The following is a 25,268-nucleotide window of genomic DNA, read 5'->3' as shown; positions in this document are numbered from 1 at the left end:
AATCATATCTAAGATATTGTTAAGAGGATAGCAACCTATCTAAAAGACCACATCTGGTTGTGACAAGAATTAGAGTATGAATCTATTACTATTATGGCACAGAAGTGTTCATGACAGCAATATTATAGTTGAAGTGGCTTTCTCTGCATTTTTACAAGCACACCTGTCACATCAGCAGTAACTAAAAAAAATTCCAGTGTTCCCAATTAGATTCAGAGCAAAGGAAAAAATTGTTTGGCTTCTGAAACAACAATAAAGCTCAGATTAGTATTACATAATGGGTAGCTTCCACACAAAGATGAGGAGACAAAAGTTAAACTAGATGAAGACGGCAACAACATAAAGAGAAATAATTTCTGCAATTTGTTTGTGGATTTTGACTATGATCTGAACCCGATCCAGATTAATATTGAAATCACAATCTATAAATTCAAAAATAATGAAAAACAATTATATTTCACTGTAATACCTGCCATCAGTTCATTATTTTAGAACTAAGTTCCACACATTCTTTTTTAAATTTATTAAAATTACACTTAAAAATCAGCACATGTATAATTATTTATAAATTGTAATTATAAAGGGTTTATATTTAAATCAAGAATTTTTGTATGCATAATGATGCAGTATTATGACTGCTTTTCTTAATTTTTTTTTGTTTCTATAAAATTAAAAATTTATAAAAGTTTCATGTTTCAAATTTTCCTTTACATCAGCTAATACTAAAATATATACAGCAATATCATATCATATGCCAATACAAGTATTTTTCATGGATAAAACAGGGTTTCCATTCTTCCCTCTCTTGTATAAAAATTTAAAGTTTTTTAAAGAATTTTTGATGCTACGCCCCTTATTTTTAGAGGAATTTGAAATACAATGATTTGTTGTACTATTTACAATTAATTTAATAAATTTCATACAAAAATAACTGAACATGAAATTTCCATCCAGACATTTCAAGTTTGTCTCTAAAACTAATAAAATAAAATAAAATATTTAACTATAAAGAAAAATACACAATTTGAGATTTCGAGAATTTATTGATTATAAACAATGTTTCAAAAGAATAAATATCATGCATGTTTTCATTACAACTGCCCTCTTTATAACTCATGAAATTATACCTTTTTCCCAAGAGTCAGAAGCTTATGTTTGATTATACAAAAATGCCCCAGGTACAGAAAAGATCATTACATAGGTAGAGGGCAAATAAAATTCTTTACACTCTTTAAGAATTGTATTTAACTCTCCCTTGATACTTTCTAATTCTTTCTCTTTTGCTGAGCAAAAATGTTTGATTGATAAACATATTTTACATCAGTTGTCAAATTAGTTTTCTTTGCCAATTTTTCAGAGCTTTTTCAAATCTTGTTGTTTAATTGTACTTCACATTTATTTTTTATGTGCTATATTTTCTGTAAAGGAGAAGCATATTTTTTCATTTGTCATAACAATTTGAAGCCATTTTTTTTTTAAATCAATACAAAATAATGAACTAAATATTTTGGAAATAACTGGCAATTTTTCTAAAATATTTTTAACATCTTTAAAATAAATGTTGGGCACTGTAATTAAAAAAAAAAAAAATCTTTTCAAAAATATTAAGTATTTAAAAGTCTTGTGTCCAGTGAATTCAAGGCATATCTTAGAAAGAGGAGTAGAAATTCACTTTTCTTCACAATTAAATGTTGATCATTTATAAACACTCTTCATGATTTCCCCCAACTTTTTTTCACAACATTACATACACCAGTTACATCTATGGCCATTTTTTTTTTTCTTCAGCAAAGAATGGTATAAAAGTTTTACTAGACTGATAAAGAATAAAAAATGATCTCATTTGGTCCAAAGGACGAATTATTTTAGTACATGTCAAATTATTTTTAACAGCTTGCAATATTATAGCAAATGATTTACAACCAACTTCTCATTTTCAAGTTATTATTTTAGTACATGTCAAATTATTTTTAACAGCTTGCAATATTATAGCAAATGATTTACAACCAACTTCTCATTTTCAAGACTTAAATTTTTTTTATATCATTACAAATTTCTAACATTATAATTGGCATGTTTTCCAGTCATCTATGGGAATAAAATTTGCATTGGATTTTGTGTGTGTGTGTGTGTGCATCTTTTAAATTTTTTTTTCTTATTTACATAGACGTAAATAAATAGTAAAGTGCTGTAAATAGACTACCCAAATTTCATTCTGTATTTCCTATTTTAAATACATTATTTAATAGCTGCCTATATTTAGCAATGGTATGGAACTTATATCTGATTTGTTCTTGAACTACATGGGAGAATTTCCAGTTAGCTGTTGTTCCATCCATTGAAATTTGCTTAGATTTAACATTTTTGTGTCATCATTAAATGCATTTCAAGTGCCTTATGCTGTAGAATGACTGTCAGGAACTGACATTAAATACCTTATTTCAACTTTATGGGTATTTCAAATCCAGAATTTCACTAATATGTTCATCTGTTTACTTTGTAAAGATTTGTTAATGATCCATCAATTAATAAAATATAATTTTCAACCTTGCATAACAAATTATACAACAGTAAAGTAAAATTTAGAGCAATCCCAAAGCAAATGAAGTATCCACATTTTGTTGGTCAGCACGCAAAGTGTTTTGTAATTTCAATGTGAAGGAAACATTACCCCTGCCTTCTTAATTTTATTACGATTTATTATTTTCTGCATATTCAGCAATTGCCATAAAGTTTATATAAAGATCACATTTCACCTCGAATTTGCACAGCAGATTAATCAGTTTTCATTTTTTCAAATTTTCATGCCGAGAGCTCAAATAAGAAAAAAATTAATGTACTACAACAAAAAATAGTTTTTTTTTTAAAGGGCCTTAAAAAATTGTTGATTGTTGCCTTTCTAGGAGTCCCTAAAACAATTTTCATATTTAGGGCTTTTTAAGGCCCTTGGGATAGATTTAATTGAAAAATAAATATTCGGGTCAAGACCTATCTTGGTTATTTACCATTACAAATAAATACAGAGCATTTTGCAACATTAATTTAGATGCTGAAATGATAATAAACAAGAATAGAAACACTATGGATGGTCGAAGAAGATTACAGAGCTTAAAACCTGTTTCTATGTCAAAATCCACCTTTTAGAGGATTTTGATGATGGTTCAGGTATTGATTCTTCAGCATGCATTCAGGATCAATATAAAAACTGAATTAGTGGTTTAAAGAAGGAAATGAGTCTAAAAACTATTTTTGAGATAGAAGTAGGGAATAAAAAATACTTTCAATTCATTTTGCCCAGGTTTTATAAATTTTTTTTTTATATTAGTGTTTTATATATGGCATTTTATTACTTCTTACTTTTTTATAGCTTTTCCCTAGATAATAACACATATTTTATGGGGAAAAAAAAAACTATTTTTTTTCTTTTGATACTTCTTTTCTTTTCTAAACTAATGATTTAATTGTTACAAATAATTCTTTATTTTACTAGATCTCTTACTAAAACAAAGTTGCCCATAATGCATCAATATTTTTTTTCTTGCAAATAAGTTATATTTGAGATAGAAATGCAATTTTATGATTCTGAATTAGTACTGTTATCACAAATAAGAAGATATATCAGCCATTGATACTCATAATCTTACTCTGTTATACTTGCAATGTAAAATGAATCTGAAATACATGCATGAAAATCTAAAGCCTACAATTTAGAAAAAAATGAATTACTTTATTTTTCCTGTAACCGTCCTCTCCCCCCCCCCCCCAAAAAAAGAAGGTAACACCTACATGTTTTAAGAAATGCAAGATTTTTTAAAATCTAAACATACATGGTGGGGTCCGAAAAACTACATGTGTGTGTGCTTGCAGTTTGAAAGAAAAGAAGAGAAGAGAATGTTGTGGATAAAAGCAAACCTTGAGAAACTTTACCTTTTGATGGCTTACAAGGAAATCTCTTGTGATACCAGTGGTGGATGTAGTTTCACTGAAGCAAGTTACTTGCATCTCATTATAACTGCCAGTTTGATACAAATCAGGCCAATATTGATGACATTTTACGCGATTCCGTTCTTTTAAAGGAGTCACCATAACTACGATGCCAACATTTTGTTCCCAAATCACCTAAAAATGTCTTACATTTAAATGACATGTTTACAAATTGTTTATATATATATATATATATATATATATATATATATATATATATATATATATATATATATATATATATATATATATATATAGACACACACACACACACACACACACACACAAATGGTTATAAAAAAATATTTTTGAGGTAAGGTGATTTCAAACTATACAAATAAGATTGTGTAAAATGCTTTTTAATTTTCTACTCTTAATAAATTTAAACAGTCTTTTTCAAATTCTAATAACAAATTACAGTTGTAAAATCTTTTATTTATAATTATATAAAAAATAATTTTGGCCATCAATTACTATATATGATTAAATTTTGTTTTCAAACCGCAATGATCTACAATTATAATAAGAAATTTCACTGTCAGAATTAATTCATAAAAAATTAATAAATAAAAATATCTTAGAACATTAGGATGTTCTGGTAAATAATAAAACATTTTTAAGACATAAAATTTTTTAAGTAATTTTTTAATCAATTTTTTTACATTCATTTCATTTACATTATATCAATTGATCCTGTCATAATTTAAAAACTTGCTGCATTAATATTCTACATCAAACTAAAAATTACTACTAATCACAAATAAAATCAGTATTCAACTTTGATTAGTATTTCATTCAATAAAAAAATAAATTTACGACAGTTCAGGTAAATAGTTGAACAAATAAACATGGAAAGCAGATAGTTGAAAATGCAGGAAAATACTCAAATACTATAGCAGGTAGAATTTTTTGAAGTATGCTAGATGAAGTACAAGTTAAAAATTATACTAATAAATATTATTGACAAATTATGAATTCAGCTATTAATTTTATCAAAATAATAATAAGAAACTAATAGTTTCTTGTTAGGAGGGCTGCAGCAAAACCCAGAAAAATTTTAGTGATAATTCTCAAGAATGATGAATGTAATAAATACAATTTGATAAAATATATGGCAAAAGTCAAAATCTCTAAAATATATATAATTTCTTATATACCTGCCAAAAATCATTACATGTTTGAGGAAGAGGACCTTGGGCAGCAATATATTCATTAGGTTTCCTTGGGTGAGGTAGAGGCATCTAAAATAAATTTAAAATCCTTAAATTTCAGATAAAATTTGTAAAGTACTTAATGTAGACGTAAAACTATAGTATTTTGTATAAAAGTGTAGTACTTTTTATTAGGCAGAACTTTTTTTTTTATCAGGCACACTTCTTATATTTTATTGCCTTTATATTAAATACTAGCCACCTTTCATGACCAGCTGGCTTGCCAGAATTAATGGTAGCTAAAAACTGAATACTTTGTGCAGTTATGTTATGTCTTAATGATTTAATTAACAAAATACATTTACTTTACTAAATATTTATGATATGAAATTTGCAAATGCCATTCTGGGGTCCATTTCTAGGTAACTGTGATATTTCTGCTATTTAATATTTTTAATTAATTATCTCCTAAAACATCCAAACAAATAATCAAAATATAAGTCAAACTTTAGTATTGTTGTTCAACTGTAATTTTACTTAATATTGCAAAAAAGTTTTTTATAAGTTAGCTTAAAGTGTAAATACTTATCTTTTCAATGATTTTGGTTTAAATATTATAAGCTGCATCATTGATTTTTAAATTATCCTCGTTCCATGATATCATACCACTATTAAAAATGTAAATGTCTGGTCATCTAGTTTCTAAATTTCACAGTATTGATTTTCTTCAATTTCTTATTCACAGTGTAAACTACACAGATATTAAACAAAATCCTCTTTCTTTAGCTTTCATTAATTGAAGAAAATCATGCTCTGAGATAGTTGATGAAACAATGAAAATAGTTTCAACTTCAGGACAATAATGTAATCTATTGTTGGAAATTCAGTAAATATATATTAAAAAATGCCAAATTTCAAGAAAAATTTGTACAATTATAAAATTAGTATCATTAAAAAGACAATTTTTTTAAAAAAAATTGAAATGGTGTAAAATTTATTTTTGTGTGATAATAATGTTAGAAGTTATCACATAAAAACTCCAAAATTCAACTTAATTTTTATTTAAAATTCTAATTAAAAATTTTTAAAAATCACTCTGATATGCATATTCTCACCCTCCAAAGTATATATTTTAAAATTTGGAAGCTGTAGATCGGACGGTTTGGCCTGTAGAGCGTCAACACTAACATACACGCACACACATTCATCTTTATTATTAATATATATATTATTATATATTAAGCAGATCTTAAACAAATAGACGATTGTCATATTTTGAGCTTGAAGAAATTATTCTTAAAAGGACAAAATAATATTTTAAAGTATCTATATTACTGCAACTAAATATTCAAAAAAATTCATTAACTGATTAATAATAATAATTCTAAAAAAATTTAAGAAACTGTAAAGGATTAGTTTATAAGATTTTTTTTTTTTTTTTTACCTTCAAGGAGTAAAGACATTAATTTCAAATAAAATATTAAGGTTTAAATTTCAAATCTTAATATATATTAAATTATTTAAAAGTATTTTAAGGAATACTTACATGAACAAAAGAAGCATTTATGTAATCACCATCTGTTCCTTCTTTTAAAATAACTCGAGAACTATCATCTGAAAAAGGAAATGGAGTAAGTTTTTCCACTGTATGTGGACTTATGTTAAATGGCAGTCATTGATAACCAATGGGTCCATATGGATTACATTTTAAGAAATCCAAATAGGCAGTCAACATATTAATAGTAATAATAATAGAAAATATATATTAAATTAGTATTGCTTTAAAAGTTGAAATGTATCTTTTGTAATTATTATATTTAAAGAAAATGTAAGAAAGCATTTTGCCTGTCCATGATATATTCGGAAACTTATTTTTAGTCAGAAAAAAACAAAAACAATGTAAGCATAAGTTTGAATTCTTATAATTCAATTATGCTATATCAACTCTTATTTAAGGAAACAATTATTACTAAAATATTTATATGCAATTAATGATAAAAGGATGATATGCACAGAATTTAAAAACAAAGCAGTATTAGAAGCAAGATAACATGCGACTGAAATAGTATTAGAAATAAACAAAAAATATAAATTAGTACAACTTACATGGCAGGACATCTTTATATCTATTTTTTGATGCATTTTCAGGCAATTTGGCAACATCCATAGACTCATCTGGATTTTTCTTACTTAGTTTCTGTAAAAATGAAAAAAAAAAAAAAAAAAAAAATTTAGTTTGACTGTACACCAAAAATAAGGAGAATTTCGAAAAAGTAAAATTTTTAAGATTTTAATAGCAAACTGAAATCTTATTTTCAAAATTTAATTTTATATATTTAATATATTTTACTTCCACAGCAATCCTAAATTGTTTTAAGTAATATCTTCAAATTATTTGTCATGGAAAATATCAATATTTATTTTCAGTTTTTGTGACACTATCAAAATAATAAAAACAACTTAAGAACATTTTCTTGGAGAAAGGATTAATTGTCAAAAAAAAAAAAAAAAAAAAAAAAAAAAAAATTCTGAAGTCATAAGTATTTTTTTGCTATCCTACCATGAGATTATCATTACAACATATATAAGAGTAGAAATGTAATGATGTAACATGCTTTACAAATGAAGACTTATTAATCTATAGAGACAATGAACTTAGAGTTATACATACATGTGCATGCACACACAAACAAACATATGTATACTGGAAAGAGGAAATTTGCATTCGGGATTCTTTAAAATATTAATTAAACTATCCCAAATTTTGACTTTTTTTTGTTGATAACTTAAAAAATATTATTATATAAAAATAAATTTTGCACTGATAAAAAAGTAAAAAAATTATCTATTAAATTATACCAATTTAATTACCATACAATTTTTCTTCAATTTTGGCAAATTAAAAAAAAAATTAGGTAACATTTTCAACAATAATTTTCATTACTGCAATAAAATTAAAACTACTTTTATTACTTTATCACATATTTAATTGCACGCTTTTTTTTCATTGCTGAAAGTTAAGGTTGGTATGGTTTGATGGAGTTTATTGGTACAAGAACCCTTTTTGATTAAACTGTGCCAAACATATGGTGAGATTTAATCTTATTTTAATAGTTTGTTTCTAAATTTTATCATTTTCATGGACATATCAACCTGTAAAATCTACTAATTGCATTTCTGAAAGTTAAGGAATGAAGATTCTATTTATTTTTTATATTCTTTGGGAATATCATTATGAATTTTACTTTATTTTCATCTATTAATTTTTTTTAATGAAATCTATAAGTAAAACCTGTTAGGAAGTTAAGTAATATATCCAATATGCCATAAAATTATACTTCTATTCTTTAATTTTCTTATTAGACTGTTTCATTCTGTTAATTATTGTCTTATAAGAAAATATGCCATATCACTTCATATTGAAACAAACTTTACATTTTATATGAGATAAGAAAATTAAATTGGACAATTCCAAAATGTGTAAATTATTAAATATTACATGATGTGGATATTAAATTTGCATTTATTGATTTCATTAAAGAAAGTATGCAAATAGTAAATAGCAAAGTTCATATTCTATCACTATTTGATGTTTAAAATTACTTTGTTTAAGGAAAAATCAATATCAAGTTACAAATAAGGGATTAAATCGAATTTAAACACAAACAATACTTACGAACCAGCTGGTTGCTAAAAGCAGCTAGTAAGATAATAAAGTTAATAATGAATTTATTTTCTATGTTACTGCTGTGTATCATAATCATAAATATTGCGTATAAATCCTTTAAGGACATTTATAGTGACTATCCTAGAGATTTCTGCGGGTAATTTTAAAAACAAATTTAATTGATATTGCAAAAGCTATGTTTGAAAAGAAGTTTATAAATTTCTTTTTAAGCTAAAATTTTAAATGTAGTTTAATTGTCCCTTTGTCCACCATTATAATAAAAGATGTTTCACATTCTATTTTAGTAATCAAAAAGAAATGGACAGTTCATAAAATGTCAAAATTTGCAATTCTATAAATGCAAATAAGTTACATTTAAAATAAACAATCAACTTTGCTTTTAAAACAATCTAAATTCATCTTTCTTCCCAAATTCTGAATTAACTAGAGGGATTTTAAAAGGGCAGTATGTTTATAAAGTTCAATGTCAATTTAAAGCCTTGCAAATATATAATATATAAAGAATTTGTAAAAAGAATTAGAAAGCTTCAGATATCTAATTATTTGTGCTAAAAAATTTTACTTTCAGAAATATAATTTAAAATTTACTTATTTTTCTGAATTATTAATAACCTACAGCTTCAACAGAATAGAAAAATAGAAAACAACTTCAGTTTACTAGTGGCTGAACACATAAGATAAGGGGCAGGGGACCCTAATCAAACAAAACAAATTATTTTCATTTTTATTGCTGAAGTCCTGGGTTAATAATAATTCTGAAAATAAAGTAATTGCTAAATTAAGTTTCTGTGAATAAAATTTGATATTATCTAAAAGGGGATAAACTAGATACATCAAATTCTCTAATCACATTTTCAAGATAAACGTGATACATCAAATTCTTTAAACATTTTTACTTGTATTTTTCTATCACACATATTTGCAAAGTTACAACCATTTTATAATCCACTAAAACTTTATGGATTCCCAGCATGACTACCATCTTAATAAATTTTAAAAACATATTTTTATTAGTTTATTAAAAAGTATTTTTATGTTAATTATTTTCCATTTGATTTTAATTATTTCACTTTTATAGTATTTAATTAGTAATTCATTTGTATAAATATGGGAGCTTGAATCAAAATTTTCTCAATTTTACAATCATGTGGTGCCACTTACATGGAATCAAAATTTAAATAAATGAATAAACTGATATTTAATTTTCAAAAAGTTTGAAATAGTGTGTTGTCAATGGAAATGCATAAGAGCAAAAAATTTAAAACTCTAATACATCAAGAAATGGTAGAAAAATAAATAAATAAATAAAAATCAATTTTAAAAACATCACATGAGATAAATGTTTGTAACAAATAGTAAATTTCTTATAAGAAATATTTTACTTCAATTGATAAAGTATTGATCAACTTTAATAAAACCTATAAAAAGTGAAGGAATTTTTCAAAATAAATCTCATGTTCCAATTTCTATTTTCCTTTAACAGACTTGATGAAAGGTTTAATCATAAATAAATTATTATAATCACCTCAAAAGCTGACAGTGCTGATCTATCTTCGAGAGATAACTGTAGCGTTAACATAGATTCTTGCAATGACTGGTTATTTTGAATATCTGTGGACGTATCAATAAGAAGGCTGCTTTGGTCAAGTGATTCATCTTTTGACTCTCTTGTATCTGATGATTCTAAGGCTGCAATATACATTGAAATAAACAATAAATAAATAAATAATCATATCAAATCAATATGAATATTTGAATATATATATATATATATATATATATATATATATATATATATATATATATATATATATCAAATCAGGTTTATCAAGTCCATTAAGAAAATTCATAACTCTCTAATCTTTTTCTTTTTTGGAGCTAAAGAAAATGATAAATTATCACTTAATCCAATTTTATAATATTCAGCAGCAACATTTGGATGTTGAGTCAAATATGGGGTTGAAGCTTTCAATGCATTAAAAAAAAAATCAATAAATTAATTAAATCTTTAATTGTTACAAGAAAAAAACATATACAACATTTATTTTTCTAAAATATTTACAGCGTATTAATTTTAACATATCTTTCAGATCTATTCATAGAATAATTAAGTGATTTATCTTTTTTTAAGGATGTATGTTGAGTTGAACAACTTTCTATAGAATACTGATAATATTTTTCATTCACTTAAATGACTGCAACTAATTTAAAGCTCTAATCACAAAACACATGCTTAATTTTAATATGATTTTGTATTGCAATATTAAGTTATAATTATTATTATACAAGTTAAAAATTATACAGAAAGATTATCTTCCTCACAATTTTCCATACAAAAACCTTCTCTAAAGCTATTGACTAAATAATAAAATACAGAACCATTCATGAGATGAGAAATTTTATGAATTGAAAGGAAAGATAAATTTCAGAGAGAAAAATCTTAATTTATATTACTGACATTCAGTTAAAAATATCAACAAAATGTAAAATGCCGAATAAGCATAAATTTACTTTGAATTTATTAATGGGGATTTTATTCACAGGGGATTTAATTTCAGTTAAATCATTTGAATATACCTCATATGTTCATGGTTCCATCAAATTATTAAGCATTAAGGTCATGTAATTGTATATTGCCTCACTACTAATTACACATTATGATAAAAACCAAACCCATGATTTTGTAGCACAACTAAAAAAGTAAATGCCTAGTTCATCTAATTTGATAGCATTGTAAATTCTCTTTTTATTTGTTATGAATTATACATATATAAAAAAGAATCCTTCAACCTCATTTTTCAACAATGTCAGAAAATCCTGTGACTAAACATTTGATGAAACAATGAAAACGGTATGAATTTCATGGAAACAATGTAATTTATTAATGGAATTACGTAAGAAAATATTTTTAAAAAATTGTCAACATTCAGACAAAATCTGTATAATTACTAAATCGGTATAATAATTTTTAAAAAACTTTTTAAATAGAGTATATTTAATTTGGTGCAATAATATTTTTGGAAGAAAACACAGAAAAAGCTTAAACTCAGCTTAATTTTTAATTATTAAAATTTTAAAAAAATTCCATGATTCACATTTTTACCGTACACATTAAATATGTGCTAAGTTTTGTAAACAAGAATATTATAATAGACAACATGCAAATTTTATTTATTTAATGGATTGTTTTTATTTATGGTGAGCCAATTTCAACGAGAAGAAAAAAAGATTTCAATATTCAAGTAACTTCAAAAAGACTCCAAGAATTTCCAGTACAAGTTTTTTATTTGATAATAAATACTTGAAATGCAATGATATTAAATTTGTGACAAACTCAACCAAATAATATGATAAGATAAAATTATAAAACCCTTTTTGAATAATGGCACCTCAAAATCTACTTTAAAAAAAAACTAAATGACAAAATCAAGACAGAAATATGCTATAATATAAAGGAAATCTTACCATTTTGATAGTCATTACTATTTTCTGTAATAAATGTTTGATTGGAATGTGTTATTTGCACCACCTGTAAAATTTTAATATAACATAAGATTGTTTTAGTCTTCATAAATTAAAAACATACTTTTCAAATATAGATTTCTTTTATTAGTACGTTGAAAGGAAGAATGCTAAGAAATAATCAATATTTTTAAAAAGAAAGTGCATGCTCTCAATTCAAAAATAAAAGTTCATTAATTTTTTAGCTTTTCATTTTATATCAACTATAAAAAGATTACTTTCCTATTTAATCATGTATAGTAAATTTATTTATATTAAAAGATGCAATTAATTATGCAACTAATTTATATTATAAGATGTAATGAAAGCATAAAAGTATGGGTAATTTATTTACAATTACACATATATTAAAAATTGGAAAAAAAGACAGTAGAGTTTAAGGAAATCATAAGTTTTTTCCAAATGGGAAGAACAGTTTGCATTCATTAAAAAAAATCTATTATTGAAGTCAAAAATATTTTATTCAATATTCTAGGTTATTACCTTTTTTTATTAAGAAAACATTAATATTAGCATGAAATATGATTTTTATAAAATATTTTATTCAATATTCTCGCTATTTTTCTTTTTTTTAATTTTAAAAACGATAACATTAGCTAGGAATATGATTGACCTAAAATAGACACGTTTATTGATTAAATTTTGACAACTTTTTTTTTTTTCATTTCCGACAGATTAATAAATTTTCTGAAATTTTAAATTTCAGCCGAGTAATGTTTTTATTATCAAAATATTTACGAAATTTCAAGAACTTCTTTTCTGAACAGGTTGCAAACCAACTGTAGTACCTACACAATTATAAAAACGACGCCATCAAACATCAAAATATGTAGGCGGATGTGCCAAAAACTAACAAGTTAAAATTTTATAAAGGAAAACAATAACAAACTTCATTTGGGTCTTGCAGTTTATTTTGAATTTTTGCAAAATTATTTCGCACTCTAGCAGACTCAATTCGTTTTTCTCTCTCTTCTTGGGATTCATTTCTTCTTTTGAATCTATCTTTTTTCGCATCAAAAGAATATCGCGAACTGTCCTTAGTTTTAATTTCCTTCGGCATGTTTGCAATTCTAAATAAACAAAACTTTTAATACCCTAAAGCAGCAAATTGCGCGTCTGACATTTGAAATGTAAATAAAACACACATGGAAAGAAAAGAGATCGATGACAGTGCGTTTTGTTGCCACTCATCTACTTTGAAATATATTTGAAATGATTATCTGCGTCGTGCAAGAGCTTTGGATGATTAGTGAGAGAAATAGTTGTGGTACGATTAGAGATGCATAATCCACGATTTTTTGAATAACAAATAATTTTGATATTGTTATTTTTAAATATTTGCTCCAAATGTCTATTATTTCAATCATATTATTAATTTAAAATTATTACTTAATATTAAATATAAAATTTATTAATTGTAATTAATACTTAATTTACTGAATTAAGTAACGTGTGATTGAATTAATTTATCTATTTCAGCTTACTTCTAAAATTTGATTTTTTTCAAAACTATTTATTTAATTTTTGTATTGGTGTAAACCATTTTCTGAAAAATTTGAATGAAATATAAATGTCATTTCTTTAAATTGTTTACTTTAGTTCTATATTCTACCAATAGATGGCGCTAGTAGTAAATGGAATATATGCAAAGTCAAATTACAAGCAATTAAGAACGATTTGTATGGAACAGTGCATCAACACATACGAATACCAATAAGACCGGTTACTCTAATGAAGTGGAGCGGCGACTTCACACTTTCCAGTGAAGTCACCGCTCCGATAAATTTCAGTGATATACAATTCAGTGATACGATGATTCCAATAACCGGTCCGTTCACTTTTCAATCCGTTCACATATTTCTCTTTTTCTGTTATGTTCGAGAGCTTCCATTGGACAGATCGTATCGTTTGTTACTTTCCAGCGAAGTCACCGCTCCAGTAAATTTCAGTGATATCGTATCGATTGTTACTTTCTATCGCGATCCAAAACCTGTAATAGAAATATAACCAGTAAGATCGTATCAAGGATTTGAATCACACCCCTGTTTGAAAAGTATTGATCACTTGTATTTGTGACTTTTTGATATTGGTTACGTAATAACCACTCCTAAAATATTCGTCATCCCTAGGTACGATTCTTCAGATAATTAAATGGTACAATTTAGAATTTCGATTATCCTATCTAAAAAAATCATTATTTCATATTAATTTTGTAATTATAATAATATAGATCATAGTTCATTACTCTGTAGTTGAATTTCGTTCTTCAAATAAATGAATTTAGAAACAAGTATTCAAATAATGTGCAAAATTTCAGAAAAATATTGCATAATATTGTTTTACAATATTGAAAAATGTAAGGTTTCTTTTTGTATATTGATATTGGTAAATACCGACGTCCTACATTGTATAATATTGTTTTCCTGGCACAGACCAAATTCGCTCCCAAGGCTATAAACATTCCTAAAAGTATTCTTATTCCGTATTTGATATATCGAGTATAATTACTTATTTGAGTATGAAAGCGTATTACACTTTTTAGGACATTTCATGATTAATTTTATAGTGGTAGTAGTCTTCTGATTTTCATCTACTTATAAACTCGAACATCGGACAATTTGGATTGTCAGCGGTACCTTATTCTCTGTGCCAGCGATACCTTGAAAAAAAGACAGTCATTTATGGTAATTGTGTATTTTGCTTGATAGAAATTATGCTTTTGTATTTGATTTTGGATGATCCTTTACAAGTAGCACACAGTTTTGTATAATATTATGTATATTTTTATTATATAATTTGTAAAAATAGTATTGTTTTACAACAGTGTAAAATATAAGACTTTTCTTACATTGATCAATATTGCATTTCTATATTTTATATTGTTTTCCCAGTATTTAACATATTAATTTCCAATGCTGTAGAAATAGTTTGTATATATATGTTTTTTAATAGTTTGCTCTTATTATTTATGTGTATTAAAAATTATTTAACACTGCTCCTAATGATTTTTTTTAATTCACTAGATCTATATCTTTCACTTATGACAAGATTCGAACAACGGAATTTGTGAAACAGTAAGCATCTTATCCGTTGGGTCAACGAGAGTTTAAAATCCGAATACCGAATATAATAATTGTGTGTTTAGTTCGATAGGAATAAAGGGCATTTCAACATTGTCCTTTAAACTTTCAGTTTGGCATTTAAATTAAAATTTCGAGTTAAGAAAGTGATTTGAAATCAAAGAAGAACCGTTTCATTCATTATTAATATTTGTTGTTAGAATAAATTATGTAACATGGACTCAAAATTAAAGCTTTTAAATATGTGGGACATTGAATTTTCTATTTTTTTATTTTTCCAAAACTATTCATACTTTTTTTTAATTTATGAAAATTAAAATTTCAATCTTAAAAAAAAGAGGGAAATAAACGCTTTTTGAAACCAGGTAAACCGAAGTATTTGATCGTTTGTTAAAAAAATAATTTTGATTCTGTTTTAATTAAAATTAAATAAAGAATTGTTTAAAAGCAAATTTTTTTAATACGAATTTAATTATTTTTATTTTGCTTCTTTTAATTTCCTTTATTTGCTTTTCTTTCACTTTCTAATTTTAATTTATTTTACTTTAAATAAATAAAGGATAAGCCAAAGCCTTTTATTAAAAATTGAATATTTTTAAAAAATAAATACAAATAATCTAAAACAAGATATCAAAAATACTGTTGTCTCAAAGTTTGAGGTAAAATGTATAAACATGTATAAATAAACTGCTATACTGCATTGTTAAATATATTTAGAATTGTTTTATTACAGCACTGATTAGTGCTCATAACTTTGGAATTTACAATATAGTTTTTATACTGTTATTAAGATTTTTTAGTGTACAATTTACAATATAGTTTTCATATTATCATCCAGCATTGTTCAATCTATAATTTTCTATAGAGTGTAACGTTATACAATATTCGGCTTTTAATAAAAAAATTGACCCAGTTAATTTTTTTAGAATAAAATCTCAAGCTATAAAATAAAAGATGAAGCACTATAAATAAAATATTAATCTGTGAATAATATTTTTGTTCCAATTCTTCTTTTATCAATGTTTAAAAAAATTTCCGGACTTTTTGAATATTGTTACGTATCATACTATATTTTTTATGCTGGGCACTTCGGCATTCACAATATTGTGGTACTACTAGGGTACAATATAAGTACGAGATCGATGTGCTTTTGCGTATCAGGAAACGAAGTGGAGTTATCACGAGCGTAGAATATCATGATGAAGTGAAATAACTATGTTGAAAAGGAGAGGGAGAACACTGTAATGATATCTAGTATAGAATACAGTAATGTCTTATGTTTTCGTCCTTATTGCGTATATCGTTCGCATAATAAAGTTGTATCCGTGGAATTTTCTGGATTCTTCAATTCGGCAGACATTAAAAAATTTGCTGAGTGAGATTATTGCGAAATATGCTATTAATCTGAAATAATTTAATATGTCCGAGAAACCCATGTTGTATATTATCATGCCATTTTAAATAATCTTAAATATGATTTTAATTTATTGAAAAGTAACTGATATTAACTGATATATTTGATCACAATTCTATTTCAAGCACAAGTAATTGATATTCTATGGAGACGAAATATTGTATTTACAGCAAAAGTTGATTAATTTCACGAGGATTTTCTTGCGACCCTTAAGCTAGTCACAGACGGGTTACTTTTTATTGCAGAACTATTTGATCTCTTCTGTGAAGTCTATTACGCTATAAGTGATAACTGTCCACTGGGAGATGTGACATCATAACGATAATTTCGTATCGAAAGGTGACGACTAAAAATATGGCAATGAAATCTTCTTCTTACCTGCTTTGAATAATGATTTGATTTTTTTTTTGAATGATTGATTTGATTTCACCAATATGAAAACTGGGTCTACAAATTTAATGAGGAAACAACTTCTTCATATCATAGAATCCTGATGTCACATTTTTAATATCATAAAAGCAAGAAAGAAGTAAAAACAAAATAGTTTCCAACAAGTGGTCATTTACGTGTTGTTGCTCTATAAGTATATCATAATTACCATAATTTAGTTTTATTTATATTACCGTTCCGTTTTGAAGCAACACAAATACGATATTGGTACGGATCTTATAATTTTGTATTAAGGTCAGACAGTCGGTCTTCAAACTTCCACCTGTGATCCCACATCAGAAAAAGACATTTGATCTACCACGTCAAATTTAAAGTGGAGTGAGCCCACTTATGGGACGAATCTTTAGTGGAATCAGATTTCGAATTTGGAGCCAAATGACCCTGAAAACAAAACCTTATCAATAGATTATCGTGCTCATTTTAGAGATAAGGCGTTATTAACCAAAAGCAATTAGTGATGCTATATGTTGTATTTCCAATTTTCCAGGTGGTTTTTGCACCTCTCAGTTTTAAATAATTGCTGCCTTCGCTTAGGGGTATAATCATTTGAGAGAATTATGGCTTATAACGACCTTCTTCTTATATTTCTATTAAAAAAGAAAAGCATAAAAAAACCAGAAAAATATTTAAAAAATCTATATTTTTCAGAGATTTGTTTTATACATTATTTGACGGTTTAAGCGCGGATGGTAGAGCTTTAATCCTTAAAAATTAAATCGTAATAGTGTTGGTCCTACTTTCAAACAATCGTTTTTCTTATCTTCATTTAATAACAAAATAGCAAGTAAAATAGAAACTGATAACCAATTAATGAAAGATTATTATATTATTAAAGAGCCAGTAAGTGTTTAAAATGTTTTTTGCATGTGCAGCTATATCAGATGATTAATGGCATCATCATCTGATTGATGATGCCATTAATCATCTGATATAGCTGCACATACCTACTCTGGTCCTATTCTGAGGACCTACTCTGATTTTAGTCCTACTCTGAGTTCTGGCGCAGTATGGTTAGGTATGGCTCTTGCACCACTAAATCCCAAAATCCAATCCAATCCTACTCTAAGAATAATTAATATTTACCATTTATTTACTGAGTTGCGCCACTTTTCGCGTCGGATTAATAAAAAGTTTCATTGTATCCAAAGCTCTATAATTCACATGCAAGTAGCCGCACAGGGCTACTACAAACATGCCATTTTTTGACAAGGCGGTCACTCTTAATTTTTTGTATGCGCATTACTAAAAACAATTTCTACGTTAAATTTCTACGTTACTAAAAACAAGAAAATTTATTTTTCAGAAATGTTTCGATAAGAACGTGGCGTCGTTTTCGTTACCTGATGGTTAGGCACTTCTTCCGGAGGAACATGATTGAAGGAAATGATTTCGTTGTCATCATTCCGCTGTGTTTCGTTGTAGTCTGTTTCTTCATGGGAAACATCGCCAGTCTTGGATGAGATTTCGGACTGGTTTCTTTCTATCTATAAAAGACATTTTGGAAACATTAATAAGTGGCATGTAATGAAATCGAATTTAATTATCCTCTTATTTGGAATGCAAAGTTCGAAAATTTACTTAATGAATCGGTTAACCGACAAAGAATTCTAGAAAATATTAAAACAGTTTTTTTTTTGTTATCGAGAAGACACAAAAGTGAAACATTTCAAAAATTCCGGTAAATCAAGAAGCGAATAAAAAATTAATTACATAATTCTACCTTTAAACATAAAGCAAGTCAAGTCAAAGGAATAACTATTTTTAGTTTATAAATTGTCGAGCATTGGTACATGAAATAATAATCCGTAAAATAATTTGTACTGTTAAATAATGTGTGCAATTTTCGATATTATTGATTAGATAAAAGCTGACGAATCTTGCATGCTCTAATTTCAACTAATGGCATTACAGAAAAATGAACAAATAGTGGTTCCTAAAAGTGTACTTACAAATTAGATGGATTTCTGCTTTATGCATTCGTAAAAATTAATTTTTCAAATTGAGAATTTTTCAAAATAGCGTCAATAACTGTTTCTTAATGAAATTTCAATAAATATTTTAAGAATATAAAGAAACGATTTTTTTAAAAAAATCAATAATTAAAAAGAAACACAAAAATAAAAAAGTTATTTAAAAAAAGTCTTCGTACAGTTTAAAGAAATCTATACATAATTATAAATAGTATGATTTTTCCTTCAATTAATACTTAGTAGTATATCCTGCAGCATCCTTAACATGTTAAAAAGTTTTATCAATACTGCACTTTAAATAGGACAAACTTACCAATTTAGCGAAATACCGAATTGATTTATCATTATTTTGATGAAAAATAACTATTTTTTGAATGCTATATTTAAATTATAAACAATTATTAAAATAATAAATACAGCTTACAGAAGTAAACAAGCAAAGACTAAAGCCAAACAATTTTTAAAATATCAGCAAAATGCAAGAATAAATAAATAAAATAAAAAAAAGGAGCAGGTGATAATTTTAGTTATGAATTTTTCTGAAATCTTTTTTGATGTAGAAACACTCTTATGACGCCCTTTTCTCTGCTTTTTTTTATATTTTTATTAAAAATAAATACCCCCCCCCCCCAATTTTTTAAACAATCTAATAGAAATGATATTAAAAAATGTTAGACTTTATATTACAATGAAAATTTTTTAGGTACGAACATCTTTTTCTCCACATTCTAAAAGTGCAAGAACCCTTTGTTTTGAAGCCGCTGTATAAGTTTGAAAAAAATATACTGAATTATAAGATAAAATCTCTAATCTGAATCTTATCATCTTATTTCTGTTGTTTCTAGTTAAAAGATTTCTTCAATATTTGTCAAAACATAGCTTTAACTAATAAGAAATTAAGTGTTAGTTTATTATCACGAAAACTTTACTTAAATCGTCCTTTTATTTTATAATATTCAGGCACAGAATATGAAGTAAATGTATACAATAATTCGGATACTTAGGGTACAAAGTATTTATGATTTCCACTTTTATTTATATAGCTTTTAACATAGTACATGGTTATTGTTTTAGAAATATTTTAATGATGAATTACTATGTTATCCGTTGTATTTTTTACAACTTAGTTAAGATTCAGTTATTGTCATATTTTGATATCATTGCTTTTGTGATTATTGAAAATGAATAATTAAAATTTTTTAATCATCCATTTATTCATTTTTTTAAACTAGAAAAGGAACTCGGGTTCAGCAAACTTGTATTTTCTAGCCGATTGACTGATAGAATATTCAAATCAATCGATGCCATTTGAATCGGTAAATCATAGCAAAAACTTGTTACAGATTTAAAAAAGTCCTCCAAAGAAATTATTAATTAATTAATCATTATTAATTATCGATCATTGATTAACTAAAATTAATCTATGCTGAATAAAAAGAATAATTTCTTTTTTTCTCTTCTCAGTGTAAATTAGAACAAAGCTTTTATTTCCATTATTCTAGAAAGAAAATTTTAAAACAAATTTTCCTTTTTCCAAACTCTGTAGTTAAAATTCTCGGTAGTTAAAATATAAGCAGTAAAATTAAGTATACTTATTAATTTTAAATAAATCCCAAAAATAAACTAAATATTTGAATTGAAAAGATCCATTGTAAAGTTATGCAACTTCTAAAACTGGAAAAAAAAAGCCAGTTTCACGTTATCTAAATTACAAATCTAGTAAAAAAATTTGAGAATCTTTTGCGTTGTTGTGAAATTTTCGATTCAATTCATAATTGACATTTATATTATCCCCCTAAAAGAAAATAAATCAAAAATAAGTAGTTTTATCAGCAAATTTATGATTATTACTTCAGAATTAAATGAAACTCTTTGAGTTCTGATACATTTTATGCATTTTCCCATTTATTTAAACAATGCGAATGTTTTTCTTTTCAATGCGAAAAATATTTTTGTATTCATAATATTGTTTTGTAACAACAAACAAGAGGTGTTTGCAGTTTAAAAAGCTCTGCTTTATGTTATAAATAAATAAAAACACATTTTTCTTGTTGAAGTTATTATTCTGTCTCTTGGAACCATTCTTTTGCGAAGATCTTTAAAGAAAACTTAGGGGACGATATTTATTAAAATCAAACGCATTTGAATGTACGTAACGTAGAAAATATGCCTGGCATTTTATTCGTTCGTGCACAAAGTAAAGAAAGTAAAAGTAATGGATTCGTGAAAATATATAATTCGATATTTTGATGAATCTCTATAGTTTAAACGCCGATGCGCTCGAAAAATTCCATTTTTGGAATTGTCTGTCTGTTTGTTTGTGAACACGATGATTCAAGTTAGGAATAAACTGGAAGGATGAAAAATGGTAAGTAATATTTTCATTAATCTTAATATATATAAATTACGTGTCACGATGTTTGTCCGCGATGGACTCCTAAACTACTTAACCGATTTTAATCAAATTTGCACATCGTGTGCAGTTTGATCTAACTTAAAAGATAGGATGGCCCTTTTTTTGAATTTTTAATTAGAATTTTAATTATTAATTAAAAACTAACTTTCCCGCCAAAAAAAATCTTTTCATTTTTCCCATCGCCAAATGAGTACGGCTGCAGTTTTTTTTCCCCCAACAGTCATGAAGCTAGGCTTAAGATTTTTCGGCTGATTATTTGAAACAATTCTATTTATTTTCTTAATGTTTGATGCATTTAAAATTAAACATTGTTAGTTAATAGATCTTTCAGATTCATTCTTAAGTACTTTTGAATTAAAATAAAACAGAATAAAGGAAATTAAAAATTTCTAATCTGCTTAGTGTTACCCCAACTGGCGTAGAAAAACTCGCGCATTTGCGTTACCGTAACTGGCGTTGAAAATTCACGCATACGCATTGTGTTCTGATTGTTGACATGACAACCATTATCAACGGATGATTTAAATTATTTTTAGGTTAGTTGCATGTTTTTGTAATTAAATTGTATTTATGTTAGTTATACATTTTTTGTATACGCTTATAGTTTTAAGTACATCGCTTTTTTAGTTTTTTTAAAACCTGTTTTCAACAGATTATTTTAAACGATTCGTTTTATTTTCTTAGTGTTTGATACATTTAAAATTAAACATTGTTAATTAATAGACCTGGTCATAATGAATCTGAGAATATTTTGTTGACAAATTCTTGAAATATTGCATAAATTAGGAAAGATATTCTTTAGTGCCCATAAAGTTTAAACGCTCAGTGACTGTTTTCAGTAATCATATTACAAAAAAATACTTTGTTTCAGAAAAAAATATTATTATATTAATTGCAGATTAATCCTTTCCACTTTAATTTATAGTATAAATTCTACGGGAACTAACAGAAAATGAGAGAGATACATATTACGTTATGACTGAAGGCGTTTATAATATTATGAGAGAATTATATCTCTCATAATATTATAATTTGAAGTTTTAAAATATTTTGATAAAGAAGCTATTAAAGTAGGAATTGCATAAAATATTTCATTATTAAAATTTTAACGAACATTAAGATTGGCGAACCGGCTGGTCGCCAAAGGCGGTTAGTAATAATAATAATAAAAACTCCTAAATTTTGTAAGAAATATTTCAAAGCAAAGTCTATCTGTCTTTTCGTCTCTATGCAATTATACACGATTATTATAAAGAGATAAATATAGATAAATTAAATTTAGCATATAATTTTATCAACAGAATTGTAGATATGCGTCACATTTCGGATTTAATCCATCGAAAGATTATCACTTGTTATCTGTATATATGAACGCAATAAATTCAAGCACTACAAGTTAGATGTTTGAATTTTAGAGCAAAATTTTTACGTTATAAATAAGCCCTATAAGCATAAAAAAAAACCCCAATAAGATTTTCACGATATTGTATGGCATTCACAATATCGTACAGTATCGCCGAGATACTGTACAAAATGTTATGCTAATAAGGTAGATTAGTGACAAACTTTTAATCAAATCGGTAAATGGGACGAGGTATTGTTACAAAATACATATTTGATTCTCTACTATACGACTCAATTGTACGAAATTAATCATCTAATGTGTCAAATTGCATTAGCCGAGGGAAGAAAACTCCCACCAAATATTATATAGACGCTTATAAGATGAATAGTCAGTAAATGGAGAAGACTTGTTAAATTCCGAAAGGAGTTTACAGATCAGTCGCAGCTTTTCTAAGCGGAGTGCGTGGGAGTTTCAAATTGAGTGAGTAATTTCAAAGGATATTCTCTGTTCGAAGGACGCATCTAATTGGTCATTAGCATTCAGAAATGGAGAGTAGTTGATTATTTAGAATTAAGACAGTAATTTCAGTTAATTCTAAGTTTGTTGTATTTCTTACTTTCAGACTGGAAGAATTTAATCAGGCAAAACAATATATTGATGCATCATCTAAAGAGTTTCTAAATATTCAGATAGTTTTTTTTTTAATGAGGGAGCATTATTAGCCTCATTTAAATTTGCAAATTTAAAACAAAGACAATGTTCACCCTTCGACAATGTTCTTTTTTAGTCTTCTTTGTCATTTTTTTTTGAGAAGGAAGCATTATTAGCCTCATTTAAAAATGTGAATTTAAAACGGAAAGAATATTCTCCCCCTCGATTTTCTAATATGTTTAGTTACAACTATTGAAAAAGAATATGCATGTGTGTTGACAATCTACACAACATACCTTTTGTTTTACGGCTACCATGTCTGAAACAAATGTAAATCGACGGGTGGGAATATGCACTGCAGAACATATTCTTGAAATTTTAATCAATAAAAAATTTCGAAAATTTTAACATTTTTCCAAAACAACTATTATGTAATGCCTAAAAATTATCGGAAATATTTTTGCATGAAATCGATTTTTTTAACTGAACTAATTGCTTGCACCATTTTAAAATATAAAAATGGTCTTTTAAATGATACCAATTTAATCAACCTGCAAAGTTTTCCTAAATTTTGACATTTAAAAAAATTCCACATTTAATTATTTAATTTTCTAACAATATTAAAAGTTTAAGAAGAAAAATTCCGTCTATTATTTTCACAGTTTACATTTGGAATCAGAACAGGTGATCACATTACTGTAAAAGACAACATGCAGTTTGAAACAGATTACGCAGACACATAGGTTTTTAATGATATAACGATCTATTGGCACTAGATTCCATTAGATGAGCTTTTAAATTTTTGAGGAAATCATGGACATCAAATATATTAAAAATTTTTATTGAAATTAAACACACAGATATTCCTGGGGAATCAGCTGTTCGTCAAAGATGGCTAGTAATTAACATGACACATTTTGAGCTTCGTAGAACATCGAAGAAATATGAGAGCGCATTTCGGATGTCTTCTTTTTGATTTAACAGCACCCACACACTTATGGATAAACAGGTAGTTGACCTTCTGGCAAAGGGTAAAAAGGCAGAAAAATTAAAAAAAGATTTAAACATTTAGCGCTAATGTCGTCGCAATATATTATCCATTCAGCTAGTTCCTCGAGTTTTTGTTTTAATACTCAATCGAAAGACCATCATATTACTAATTCGCTGACAAATTTCCTCCAAAATTTGTAATATATTCACATTTTATGTGAAATAAGTTAAAAAAAAATCTGTTGGTTTATGTATTCGTATGCATGCTATTCGTAACGATGCCGTAAACTGGAACAAAAAAATGACGTTTGATTCTCTATTAAGTTTCTGAACTAAGCAATGATGGAGTCAATTATTTCATAGCAGAGAAAAACATTTAACAATAACTTTTTTTTGTAACTTTTAACGAAAAACATTTAACAATAACCTTTTTTTTTACAACTTTTAACCCTTAAAAGTTGTTTTCAAGTTTTTATCAGCGCTTTTATTTTTAACTTGTTGAACATGTGCTTTCGGTGGTCAGTTAGTGAATAACCCATTCATTCAAATGTAAATAAAGACTACTTGTTTTGTTTAAATATGCATAAATTTCATTTCAAAATCACCT

General features: G+C 26.2%; 1 protein-coding gene across 3 annotated transcripts in view; it reads right to left on the bottom strand.

Moving 5' to 3' along the window:
- Nucleotides 1-25,268, bottom strand: part of LOC129965651 (tyrosine-protein phosphatase non-receptor type 4-like) — a 59,357-nt gene that overhangs the window by 5,386 nt on the left and 28,703 nt on the right. For 2 of the 3 annotated variants that reach the window (XM_056079732.1, XM_056079733.1), the window contains 7 exons: nt 18,630-18,773; nt 12,289-12,352; nt 10,349-10,512; nt 7,242-7,332; nt 6,682-6,749; nt 5,142-5,225; nt 3,928-4,119 (listed from right to left, as the gene is read on the bottom strand). In XM_056079732.1, the coding sequence (XP_055935707.1) occupies nt 3,928-4,119; nt 5,142-5,225; nt 6,682-6,749; nt 7,242-7,332; nt 10,349-10,512; nt 12,289-12,352; nt 18,630-18,773 (807 nt within the window). Of the gene's footprint in view, nt 1-3,927; nt 4,120-5,141; nt 5,226-6,681; nt 6,750-7,241; nt 7,333-10,348; nt 10,513-12,288; nt 12,353-13,234; nt 13,488-18,629; nt 18,774-25,268 lie in introns of those variants that run through there. The other variant, XM_056079734.1, reaches the window with a different exon arrangement.

Source organism: Argiope bruennichi, chromosome 4, assembly GCF_947563725.1.
Source record: "Argiope bruennichi chromosome 4, qqArgBrue1.1, whole genome shotgun sequence".
Lineage (NCBI taxonomy): Eukaryota > Metazoa > Arthropoda > Arachnida > Araneae > Araneidae > Argiope > Argiope bruennichi.
The sequence above is the reverse complement of the archived record's forward strand: the minus strand, read 5'-3'. Positions and strand labels throughout refer to the sequence as shown.